The 12,776-nt window shown below is 30.9% G+C and overlaps 2 protein-coding genes across 2 annotated transcripts in view; both read left to right on the plus strand.

The window, feature by feature from the left end:
- The first annotated feature begins 2,873 nt into the window (after nucleotides 1–2,873).
- On the plus strand, nucleotides 2,874–9,772 carry LOC125066845. Its single transcript, XM_047675137.1, has 4 exons — nucleotides 2,874–3,034; nucleotides 3,594–3,786; nucleotides 5,508–5,702; nucleotides 9,428–9,772. Exons 1-4 carry the CDS (start codon nucleotides 2,874–2,876, stop codon nucleotides 9,662–9,664), a joined length of 786 nt encoding a protein of 261 aa, XP_047531093.1. The 3' UTR covers nucleotides 9,665–9,772.
- A 1,453-nt stretch (nucleotides 9,773–11,225) lies between these two features.
- The window catches only part of LOC125066116, a 48,082-nt gene continuing 46,531 nt past the window's right edge, over nucleotides 11,226–12,776 (plus strand). Inside the window, exon 1 of the mRNA XM_047674039.1 lies at nucleotides 11,226–11,460. The gene's annotated coding sequence lies outside the window, so the exon portion shown is untranslated. The remainder of the gene's footprint in view (nucleotides 11,461–12,776) is intronic.

Here is a 12,776-nt window from a genome sequence, read left to right on the forward strand (position 1 = left end):
AAATGACATTTTCCATTCCCGATTTAAACAATTAGGTGATGAATTATGAAAAAACTTCCATGAGGAAGTCCTGTACAAAATTTCTTCTTGTTAGAACAACCGGCTTAGATTATGCATTGTATGTCAGTCAGTCATTATAAAATTTTATTTAGTACGTACTAATACGTTTTTTAAACATGAAATACTTTGATGAATTAAAACAGACCCATTTCGTAGTTTTGGCGATTCTTTGAGTTTCATCAAATGACCTAATTTTTAATTTTAGTTTTTTTTTAAGTATATTATATTTATATCAATTCTTAGTAAATATTAACATGTAAACAAAGATATAACAATAAAATACAACTGATAAAGATTTTAAAAAATTGTAGGTATTAAAATCTATTTTGAAAATGTTAATAGTAGTCAAGTTAAGAACTTCCACCACCAGAGTAATTACCGACCAAAATATTAATTTAAAAAAATAACGATCCGAGAAGAATAGAATAAGCCTTATTACTAAATTGCGTCTATATTTTATCATTGACATAAAATTGAATCTTTATTGAGAAACATTAATAAATAAATTACTAAACAGGTACAGGTATTCAACACAAAATGTATCACTACTTATTATAAAAGAGCGGTGTCTGTTTGTCTGTAAATTTATTACATTAAGACATTTAACTAAAATTAATTTATGATTTCTAATAAAAGAGGAACTACTGTGTTTTCTCCGCTTTTTTCTCATTATATCTAATTCAAATTTAAATCTAATTTATAATTCAGATTAATGTAAATTAAAAAAAAAATGCAAAGTCCTGAGTTTAATACTTTATAATTATTCGTATATAGCCTTAAAAGATCTGAACCATACATTGCAAGAACACAGATTCTTAATGGGAAATGGTCAAAGAAACCCTGAATTTAAAATACTTATTTTAAACGATACCCCACTCGACTCGCTGAGTGCATTTTTCCCTCACTTCATGGAAGTCTTGGTTGGAAGCAGTTACGTGATTATAAACCGAAATCAAAGTATTTCTCATAGTTTACTAATATATAAAAAACCCAATTGAATGTTTTTTTTATATAAAATGAAATATGTTTTTAATAGCGATATAAACAGGTGTATTAATACATAACTGAAAAAGAACTTGAACTCGAAATTACAATTAAATATCTGAAATAATTTTCAGATATTTTATTGTAATTTGAGTTTTGTAATAATGCTCATAATAATGCAATTTGTCGTTGCGCCTGTAAAAACTATCGTTATTTCAATACGCACGTACTGTAAAGACAGTTTTGTGGTAACTTCAATAATTTTTAAACTTTTAAATTAATGAAGTTATCACAAAACTCTAAATAACGATTAAAACGGCATTAAAATCTAAAAATAAAAAAAAAACATATAACGACTTTTGCAGGAGCAACGACGAATTGGGCTATTTGTAATTTTTGAGTGATATTATTATTTGTATTTCAGTTATTATTTACGTGAAGGATTGTGTCTTTACAAAGAAAAGAAGAAAATATAACACAAAAAATAATCCAATAATAAAAATAATTAATTATTTTACAAAAGTTATCAAGCAAATTTATTAATCAAGCATCTCATATATACAATATACAAATCAAAACTATAATCTTATTCCCATTATCTGAAAAAACCTTTTCTTCACTCAGATTCCATTGAGATAGGCTTCGGCACAGATTGAAGGTACTTGTGACGATAACAATGATGGCCACTCCCGTGCTGTGCTGCACCAGCTTGGATATATCGAGTGATAGAGTTGTAATTCCTGCTTATAATGAGTATGACAGGTTTTCCAGCGCAGTTGCGGCAATATCTTCTAGCAGTCAAGGTTTTCCCTATGTAGGGTACGCTAATTCGATACATAAAATAATATTTTTATATATATGCCTTAAGTTTTGAATGTTAATATTATGGCCGATAGTTAGAAAATATCTCTGAAGGCCCAATAATATATACTCGTACCTTATGTTTATGACGCTTGCCTTTTACCATTCTACAAGACAAATGCAAATAATTATTATAACAGAAGTATTAATAATTAAACAAATAAGCAATTTATAAGACTAAGTTTATACATGGGACGCAGGACCACCAATTCATTTTTGCAGATGATTTTCGGGCATTGAAGTAACCACTACCAATTTTTCATATTGAAAATGCCTTATCAGAAAAACCAATAATTGTATCAATGCATGTTTCCTGGATTCTAACCTTGGGTGGGCCTGGCTGGTCCCATCCGTTAATTGTGTGTGATAATAGTGGATATAAAACCCGAACTGGCATAAAATTATCGTCCAGAGAAAGAGGTAGTATGTTTTTCTCATAGTTATAATTCAGCATTAGGGTCGCTATTGCTTTGCTAAAACGAAAGTTTCTCTTCAGTTAACGATGAACATAGCCTATAATCTGTTCAATTGTGAAAATTTGTGAACTAAGCTTAACTGATTGTTGAAATAATAATAAAAAAGTATGAGAAATACTTTTTTTTATAATAAAACTTTCTTTTTACGATTCATTTATCACTGTCGTTACAATTCCGCAAATTGAATTTACACTTCATATACGAGTGACATGCGCACGACCTGTTTACAGAACTAATAATTCAGTCCCCCTAGGCGCGGTTAACTGAGACGTATCGTTTTGAAACGTCTAGTCTATTTGGTATCATTCATCGGTGCACATCACTCACGAAACTATACATATATACTATAACACATCGATATGAAGTGATACAACCGTGATAAATATTTAAATATTTATATTAATATTTATATTAATATTGATAAAAATAAAATTAAGCTGAGTTTGTGTGATAAAAAAACAACTCTATCAGAATTGAAACAAGAAGATATAAATGGCGAAGGGTATAGTTGCAATGTCTTTCCACGGGCTTGTATTGGTGGGAGCGATCGCGCTCGCGCTTTGGGCGGCGGGCGTCAGCGCCGGCGCAGCGCGATACGATACCGCGACGCCTTACACTCCGCCCTCTGCAAAATATAAATACATACCGCTACAGTAAGTAGTTTTCTGTTTAAATGTCTTTAATGTGGTTTATTGTATCTCTTTTCTATGTTCACTGGATTGTGTCTGAATTGGATGGCTTCGAGTAATAATAGTGAGATATTTAGTGTTAAAACACTTAAATTATTTCCTACAGGGGCGGATATCCTTATAGGCCGAGTAGGCTAGGGCCTAGGGCGGTAAAACTTGGTGAATTTTTTAGTAGTTGCGTTGTTACATGACCCACCGTCAAGATTTTAAAACTCTAAAATGTCTTCATAACATTTCGTAAAACAATACATTCGAGAAATTTCCAATTAATAATTCCAGGAGCAATCGGATATAGTCGCAGCCAAGTTATCAAACTCACCCCTATACTAGTTGCAGTGTGTAATTGCATAATTAGTACAAAATGATTGTTCTATAAAGAAATAGTCTTCTGAAGTTGAATGGTTGTCTGTGAAATGATATAATTAACATTACAAAGACAGCATTCTTAATAAGTCTATTAATTTTATTATTTCTTATGTTACGGGTATTATTTCGCACTTAAATAATATTTAAATTATTAAAGTTCCAGCCAAATGAATGAAGAATCGGCTCCTTCGATAGATGAGCCTGAAGATGAAAACTGGAGTTCACAGAGACCGATATCGGAAGTTGTCCTTACAGTTCTACGCACCGCACTCGATGTTGTTAGAAATATCAATAAAAAGCGAGCTAGTACACGGCTGCTTGCATCTGGCGCCAATAATACAGCAGTCCAGGTTAGACCATAAATTAGATTTTTAAAAACAGATGTTTTTTTTAAATTAAATTTAGAATGTAATAAGCATTAATCATTCTACATACCGCCAATACGCCGTATATCATGGATAGTAAATATATCCTTTGTCATAAACTCATGTCAGAGTGACTTGTAATCAATTAGTAAATTAAGTGAAGTTTACAAATTACAAATTGAAACACAGAAATACAAATTATTGCTGTTTGGTGTTAGAATAATCGTTGTGTGAGTGGTACCTACGTAGATCGGCTTGCACAAGGCCCAACCACTTAAAGTATATGTGTGTGTGTGTGTGTTTGTGTAATTCATCTTCACTATCTGAAAACCAATTGCATGTCTATACAAAATATATTTCACTCAAGTCTCAGAAAATATATTCTTAAGGCTTTGTAAAGCTATTCCTTTTTCATTATTACGTTGAGTAATTTCCTATCGAGACTTCGCATCGACTTTCTTTTAAGCTTTACTTTTCTTTTTAAGTTTGATATGGAATACTGAAAGTCTATTTCCGGGATGTCTTGTTATTAGATGTTATTATTAATATTATATTGTAATCTTCAATGTCTTTACAAACATCTAAAACAATTGTTTTTGACATGTATGTTATAATTTTTGTCTTAATAAACAGTTTAGTACTAATAAAATAATTAGTTTAAACTTATATTCAAATATTATTTGATGCTTAAGCTTGTTAGAATTTCCTTAACGGACAACATTGTCTGTATGTGTTTCTATTTTTTTTAGAAAATATGATTGAAAAATATTTTATGGTGAACTCGACGAAATATCACTAATAATTTGTTAGTGATAAATGTATGGAACAGGGTCACGGTAACGGTAATCGCTGAACTAGGTGACCGGTGGGACGCTAATTGTCCACGGCGCGGTCCAAGTGACACCCTTGTTTAGATATGCAATTGTGAAAATTTTGCGCTTTTTCTATTAAGATTATCATCTTTATTGTATTTAGTTTAAAAGTGTCTGTGTTACGCGGTCTTAGTTTGAATAAAAATTCCTTAACTGAATGAAGTTCATAATAATGAACCGTATATTATTTAGAATAAACATAATTTTTAAATAATAATAATAAGTTTATCAAGATTTTTTTTTCATATAAGTGTGTGTCGTAAAAAACAGTCGTAGAAAATTCCTTTATCTACTACTAATTTTATTGCTGACCGATTTAATCGATGTGGTATAGTGGTTGCATATTTTCACAGAGATTGTCTTCGTCTTTTGAATACCAAGAGACGAAACGATTACAAAGCAACTAGTTTGTAACTTTTACAACGTTTGTTAATGAGACGATTTTATTTAAATAAATAATTTTATAAATCAGTTTTCTCGAGAAATGTAAAATAAAGTTAATTATTTTGAAGTTTCTAATACACATTATTTTAATATTGCGACGTATAACATTATGTCATCGTCTTAACGGCTTTTGATTCCGGAATTAAAAAGTAAATTGTAAAAAGAAGTTTTCATTAGCTATTTCCGTGGTGACTCTGAATGTGCATTATTATTAATTTATGAGACTTATTGCCTTACTAGTTTCGGTGCTTTTGAATCGCTAAATAAAAAATAATATGTAATACTTCAGAGTTTATACAAAATGTTCTCCCTAAATAAAAATAAATATCTTTTCAACTTTACGGAAATGTTTAAATTATTTGAACATAACCTTAAATTGTGATATTTCAGTTGAGTCGCAGTGATAGTAAAAATCTAACATCAGACAGCGGTCGAGGATTCGAGGAATATTACGACGAGCACCATTATCATGAGACAACTACCACTGCTAAGCCTATGAAGCAGGGAAGATACACTGACCCCTGGGCAGGATACTACGATTGGATCATTAATGAAGGTTCTTTCAAATTCTGGAGTGTATTTCAAGTAAGTTAAAAAATGTACTCAATAATAATTTAATTTATAATTCTGTGAGGTACCAAATTTAATAAAATTAAGCACAAGGAATGGAAACTATTCGAAAACACACTGTAATGTATGAACTGTGAGTTGCCGCCTATAATGTCCCACTGATAGAGAAAGACCTACTCTCTTATTTAAGAGATCTTGGTCGACTACGGTTTTCCACTACGAGTTCTTTTGCGTTTCAAATTTTCTTCTGGAATATTGGGTAGGTTTCCAACGTTAGCACATTTCATATAAATTAATTCTTAAATAATGAATTATAAACACAAATTCAGAATATACATTTGCAAACAAATAAAATCATGATTGTAGATCCTCGTGTTCTATCAACTTAGTCATCTCGACTCGAAGTGTATAAAACAGGGTTAATAGACTTACAAACTGTGAACAAATTATTCGAAAATAACCCGGTTATCCGGGTTAAATAATAATGTCCAATATTCATAATTAAATGAGAAATATTACAAAAAAACAAAGTTCTTGTCGGTTAAAATAATTTTATATATTTCGATACATATTATTCTTTATAAAAATTACCTTTATGTAAGCACATATGTTATGTTTAAAAGGCGAGAAAAGTTTATAAGTTTTCTTTTGAAGATTTAATAAAAAAATAAAATACCGCTAAAACAAAAAATGAACATTTTATAATAATAAAGACTTCTTGAACAAATTCGGTCACGGCAGCTGCAACGAAAGCCTAGTCAAACACAGGTGTACTCATATTTGCTTGTTCTCATAGTCCGGTGGACTTGTAATAAACAGATCCATCGTGCTTTAAGTGCTATTCGATGCACGATGTTGTTAACTTCCTAATATCGACTCATTATTTGGGAATCCTTCACAGAAATCGACTTCACAGAACGCGGTTGTCGAAGAGTACTTCGACAACCGCAGCCTTATAAGCTAGCCACTATAGCGAAGAGACATTTAACGTTTACGTTACGTGTAAGAGCCGAGATGGCCCGCATCTTAACCGGTGATTGCGGGTTCAAACCCAAGCAACACTGAATTTTTATGTGCTTAATTTGTGTTTATAATTCTATCTAGTTTATAGTTCTATCGATGAAGGAAAACATCGTAAGAAAACCCTCATTTGTCTAATTTAAACGAAATTCTGCCACATATGTATCCACCAATCCGCATTGGACCAGCGTGGTGGAATATGCTCTAAACCTTCTCCTCAAAAGAAAAGGAGGCCTTAGCCCAGCTGTGGTAAATTTACAGGCTGTTACTGTTACGTGTCACGTTTACTTTAACTTCGTCTTAATATTCTTTAAACAAACAATGACTTGTAAGGTTTGTTTTTAAACAAACAAATAGAGAAATAATTGATTATACTTCTCTGTTATTTATAATTTTTTTTTTTTAATTTAAATATTGTCTCCTGACAAATTTAATAACATTCAAGATATATTCGACCTTAAACGCATTGTAGCGCATCGTACCGAAAAATTATTATCAGAGTAACTTATTATTTAGCAAAAAAACAAGTAATTCGCTTGTTTTACGGCCAAAGTTTGGATGTCTATAGTCTATGACTATAACATTGACATAGTTTTGATGACGATTATAATTGTATGGTCTCTAAGGAAGTATTTAATTCAAGTAACCTTCAGCACGTTCAACGTTTATGCGTTTTGACGAAATTGTAAGGTTTACGATATCATCTGATTTAAAATATGTTCAAGTCGAGATTCGGATATCGGAAACAAGTAGTTAATGTAACCGGTGTCAGGGAACGTGATATATTTTTCACGGTCATATCTTAAGTGCTTCTTCTTCTTGTCTTTAAGAGTTTCCTGATTGTTTTTATTGCACTAGACACATGTTGAATTGGCATTTAATTGCTAATTCTTATGTTAGGTGATTATTTTAATCATCTTTTAACATTATTTCACGGCTTAATATTGATGTGCATTCGTGTTTCTATTACAAAGAATGGATTATGATGTTTATCATTAAGAGTTATCAAAGTTACCATTATCCTTACATCACGCGGTATATATATTGTTTTTTTTTCTGTATTAGTGATTTAGTTAACTTGTATATTGATAACTTCATTGGTCTAGTGGTTAGTTTATACCGTCGTAGATATCGAGTATCGCAGGATAATCAATCGGGAGGATCAAATACTTGGATGGTTCAATAAAAGTTACTGCCTTTTCTCTCAATTGATTCTAAGTACGAAGTTATAGTATATTAATATATAACTATAATATATAACTATAATTAGTTATGCAATGATTTGTCTTGACTAGCATGTAATGGTTGGCCTACAATTAATGTTGTACGCTCGGGCAGTGAGAGTGAGGAGTTAGACAGTGCACTTGAGTTCAGCACTCACTTGTGACGTACCTATATAAAAGAAATTGAGTTAAGAGAACAAAATGATGAGTAAAAGAAACAAGCTTAGTAAATAAATGAAGCAATTAAAATCAATAACGAACCGCAAAGTTTCCATGAATTTAATTTGCGTGAGGTTTGCGAGAATTGTCACGAAACCCTCATGTGTCGAATGAGATTCTACCACACGTGTATTCAATAAACCACATTGAAGCAGCGTGGTTTGGAGCTTACAATAAGAGGACTACTATTAGGAGCTTATACCAATCTATCTGATTAGTCGTGATATATTAATAGGCATTTAATTTAAATTTTTACAAGGTTTCAAAGTACCTATGCAAGTTGTATACAGCGTAGGTAATAATATGAAATTTCATTTTAACTTGAACCATATCTGTTCAATTGTTGGTTTTGCCATTGAAGTCAAAACATAATTTATATTATTGTAGTTTTTATATATATATAAGTAAATTTAATTAAGATCGTCAATATATTTAATATCTTGAAAGCTTAGATTCTTTGTGAGAGTACCAGTATACAGTAGTGAGCTCAGCGCGTGTGGGTCGTGATATTGAACTCGCACTAAGTTTTCCTCTTATATATATTAAAACTGAGCACAATTAAAAGTTCCGTAATTTTGAACTCGATTATTTTTTACTTTTTATATCATGTACGTATGATATCAGTTGCAACATTTTCCTTATTTTTGAATTATTATAAATAGCGTTGTAAATACTTTGTTTTTTGATATTTTCATTAAATATAGTGGAATAACACTATAAAGAAAATTTTATGATACAAAAAAAAAAAAACTAATGTCTCATATACACAAAAAAATTACCATAACAAATTTTTAAACGACAAATAATTCATTTTTCACAATTCTTTAGGGAATTAGTCAACGGGGAAAAAATATTATTTTTTGAATTTTGTTTTCTGGATCAGTTTATGGATGAACTAGATTATGTTATTTTGGTCCTTTTAATAAGTACATATTTGTATTTATATTAATTATATATATGTACTCTAAAATGACTTGAAAATGAAATTGATAAATAGTTATAATAAATTAAAATGACAAAACTAATTATATTATATGAATAGAATCATCTCGTCTGTGTCGTCGGATGTATCAAGTTCACGTGTCTAGGACAAATACCTTTACGTTATAATTTTGTAATAATTGCAAGTTGTTTACTATTATTTACGTGGAGTATTAATTATTAATTGCTCTTAGAGTTACTTCATTCAAAAAATATGATATGATATATTCATAAAAAACACACATAAACTGCGAATTTGTAGAGATGCTTGACTAAAATAGTTTTGTTTTTTTTTAGCTTTTCACCGCTGCACTGCTTCTGTACGCGTGTTTGTCAGCCATCTACTACGCGAAGTTCAATCCTATAATTCCGGATTACAGCTTAGAATATGACGACTATTTCTTAGAACGCACAGTAGGCAGGAAAGCGAGAAGCGTTGACAGCTCGGAGTTGCCATCAGGTCTGAGTTGGATGAATCCAACTACGTTTCAATTCATATTAGATGCGATATCAACACATTATCTAGACTCATAATACCTTACATTCTATAAGTATGTAAGTTCTATACGGGGAAACGACTAATAAATAAAATACGTGTTTTTACATTTTGGCACGGTCTTGTTACCCTGTATTGAACTGCAAAGCTGTTTTGTAAGAAATGAATTTGATTAATGGCGGATCTCAAGGTAAAATGTTTAAAACCTTACGTTACACTGTTTTGATACGTGTGTCGTATAAATATTATAAATATGTTTTGAAAATCTTTTCACAATCGTCGTGTTCCAAGTTTGTTTTTTACAGAACTGTTCCACTGCTCCGAATTGTCGGAGCTGTTGTAAAATTATCTTTATTATGCCTTTAAATTTATTCTTTCATTCAATTTCACTTGAACAATTGAAATTTAAAGGTTACTTAAAGATTCTTTGCTTTCCTATATTATTTATTATGTAGTTTTATAATGTTTTGCTCAATTTTTATTTCTAGTTATTTTTGTATTGGTTGTACTTCATACAGAATAATTATCGATTTTAACAAAATCAATAATAAAACTAATTATATAATCCGTGTATGTTTTCATTTAAAAGTTAATATATGTATGTAAATTGATGAATGTAAGTATAAAATTTTAAACTAAAATTTATATGCATTTATTTTGAAATGTACTAGAATGCCATTTATCAAATAATAACAATTCTATCTGTCTCGTTGTTTTGGTGACTAGTTTATGCGGTTGCAGAACCTGAGGTTCTAGGTTCAACCGGGTTCGCGTAAGTTAATATGTTTTTCTGGCAAGAAATATTCAGACACTAACTGCCAAGCTCACCCGGAGTTCTAACGTGTTTCTTAAAAAAATTAAGGTTTTCTAATGATTACATTGTAAAATCGTCTGTGTAATGAGAGGTAACTGTTCTATATATTACGATTATATTAAACAATTCGGTTTCTATTTTTTATCCACTGAGAAATACTTGACATTTTCGACAGGCTACGGTTTTCCTCATCAAAGCGCGACGTTTATCATTCATAATAATAATGACATAGGCTTGTCTTCATGATCGATGTATTTGTTAGTTGATAATCTTTGATAAAGTAATTCATAATGTGCGCGACGAGTTGTTTTGTCATGACTTGTGGGCAGTGGTTAGGGGCCGCGTCCAGGGTTCGACGGCCGGACGCACGTCTAGGATACTCACAGGATGTCGCTAGCAATGCCTTCGAACCGTAATACTCGACTATTGTAACTTATTCCATTGTAAGAAGTTTAAAATATTACTCATTTTTAGGATCAGTTTATCGCATGGAGCATGTAATTTAGACTTTTGCTTAATTTTAATATAACTGTTTTTTTTTTTCTTGAAAAGGTGGAATAGTTCCATGATAGAATTCAATTCATTTAATACATATAGATTGCAATTAATATTTAGCGTTTCGCAGATATCGTTAATTGAAGAACGATCAATTAGGCTATCACGCTTCGGTTTAGCCGCAAATTTCCGTATTTTTGCGGTTTTCTATAACTTAGTATTAAGGCGACTCCGTTATGTTCAAGAGGTTTTACTCATCGAGCCACACTTATGATGTGGTGTGCATCTCCCCGCGGCCGGGTTGGCGCACCAGTTCAATGTTCAAGCGCTGCGCGGGCGCACACCCCACGAGGCAGTAACAACGCGCGGTAGTCTGACGCGTTTCAAACACGACACTAGTATACGATCTAACTGGCACACAAATATTTTTACGAACCAACAAACGAACTAGTTAGTGAACTGTGTTTGTTTAAACCTATATTAAACAGTTTGTTTAGGAGTTTGGTGAACTCTTCCATTATTGAGGTGAGTGTGTGTTTTATGTATAATAAAAATATAAATTTAAAAGTAACGTAGAGATTAAAAGTATACCGATAGTTTAATTATCACTTAAGAAATATTGTTATTGTGATTATAAATACGGTATCGCTATTAAAGCTTATATTTAATTTCCAGCCAAAGCCAAGCACGTCCGTTAAGTTAGGCTTTACATATCTAACTGAATGACAGAAATTTCAGGAATTAGAGTATGTTAATAACAATATATAATCTTAAAATTATACAATTCTCTCACAATTATAATATTTTTTTAATTTGTATGTTGACATTGTTTTAGTAATGTTATTTATTTCTATTGAAAAGACATCAACGCCGCCTATCCTGAGACGTTACAGGCTGGAATCGATACACGATATCGAACCTGTTTCTATGCGTATAATTAATCCACGCGATAATCACACATGTGCATGTTATATAACAGGTTTTAAGCTCACAATTATGATATAAAAAAATAATAGTTAGTAAAATTAACAGTTCATGGTTCGAGCGAAGTATTTAAATAAAATTGATATTGGTTATTTTTTTTATAAAGCGTGAGAATTTAAAATTACATTCAATTCTGAGATAAATTAAACAAAAACTTAATCATTTAGATATTTCGAATTTGTATACAGAATTTTTAATAAACAGCCTTGTTTAAAAATTTATTTATTTTTATTACAAAACGTGACTAAATCTCTTTTTCAATCGTTGCTGGAAATCCCGCGAAAAATGTTTAACCTTAATTTAAATATGCATTGAAACAGTTAAAATCACATAAGACGAACTATGTTCTTTTGTAGAACGATATAATACCGTTACGGCTTACAATATAAGTTATAACAATTAATAAACCGGTTAATTTTATTTCATCCGGTGAGTCATACACGAGCTTATTATGTCCGGTACAAGATGCAATTTAAGCGCTTAGACTAATGATGTAAATAAATAAATACTTGTATTCATTTTAATGCGTAAAACATATGAATATATATTAACAAAGGTATTGATAACTTAACGCACTTTTAAATATATTGAGTCTAAAATTATTTATTATCCTTTAAATAATTTTCTTGAGTGAATCTTGGTCTCTCTTACTTTTTTTTATGTTATAGGGGGCAAAAGAGCAGGAGGCTCACCTGATGGAAAGTGATTATAGATATGTACTTGTATTAACTATGAGTGCCTCTCTTAATAATAAAATAGTTACATAAGATTTATAGGTCTGATGCTTCTTGATTGTTTGATGCTTTGGATAAAAGTTGGATGTCAAATCAATAAATGTCATGTATCAAAATGAACTA

The sequence above is a fragment of the Vanessa atalanta genome, chromosome 1 (assembly GCF_905147765.1).
Source record: "Vanessa atalanta chromosome 1, ilVanAtal1.2, whole genome shotgun sequence".
NCBI lineage: Eukaryota > Metazoa > Arthropoda > Insecta > Lepidoptera > Nymphalidae > Vanessa > Vanessa atalanta.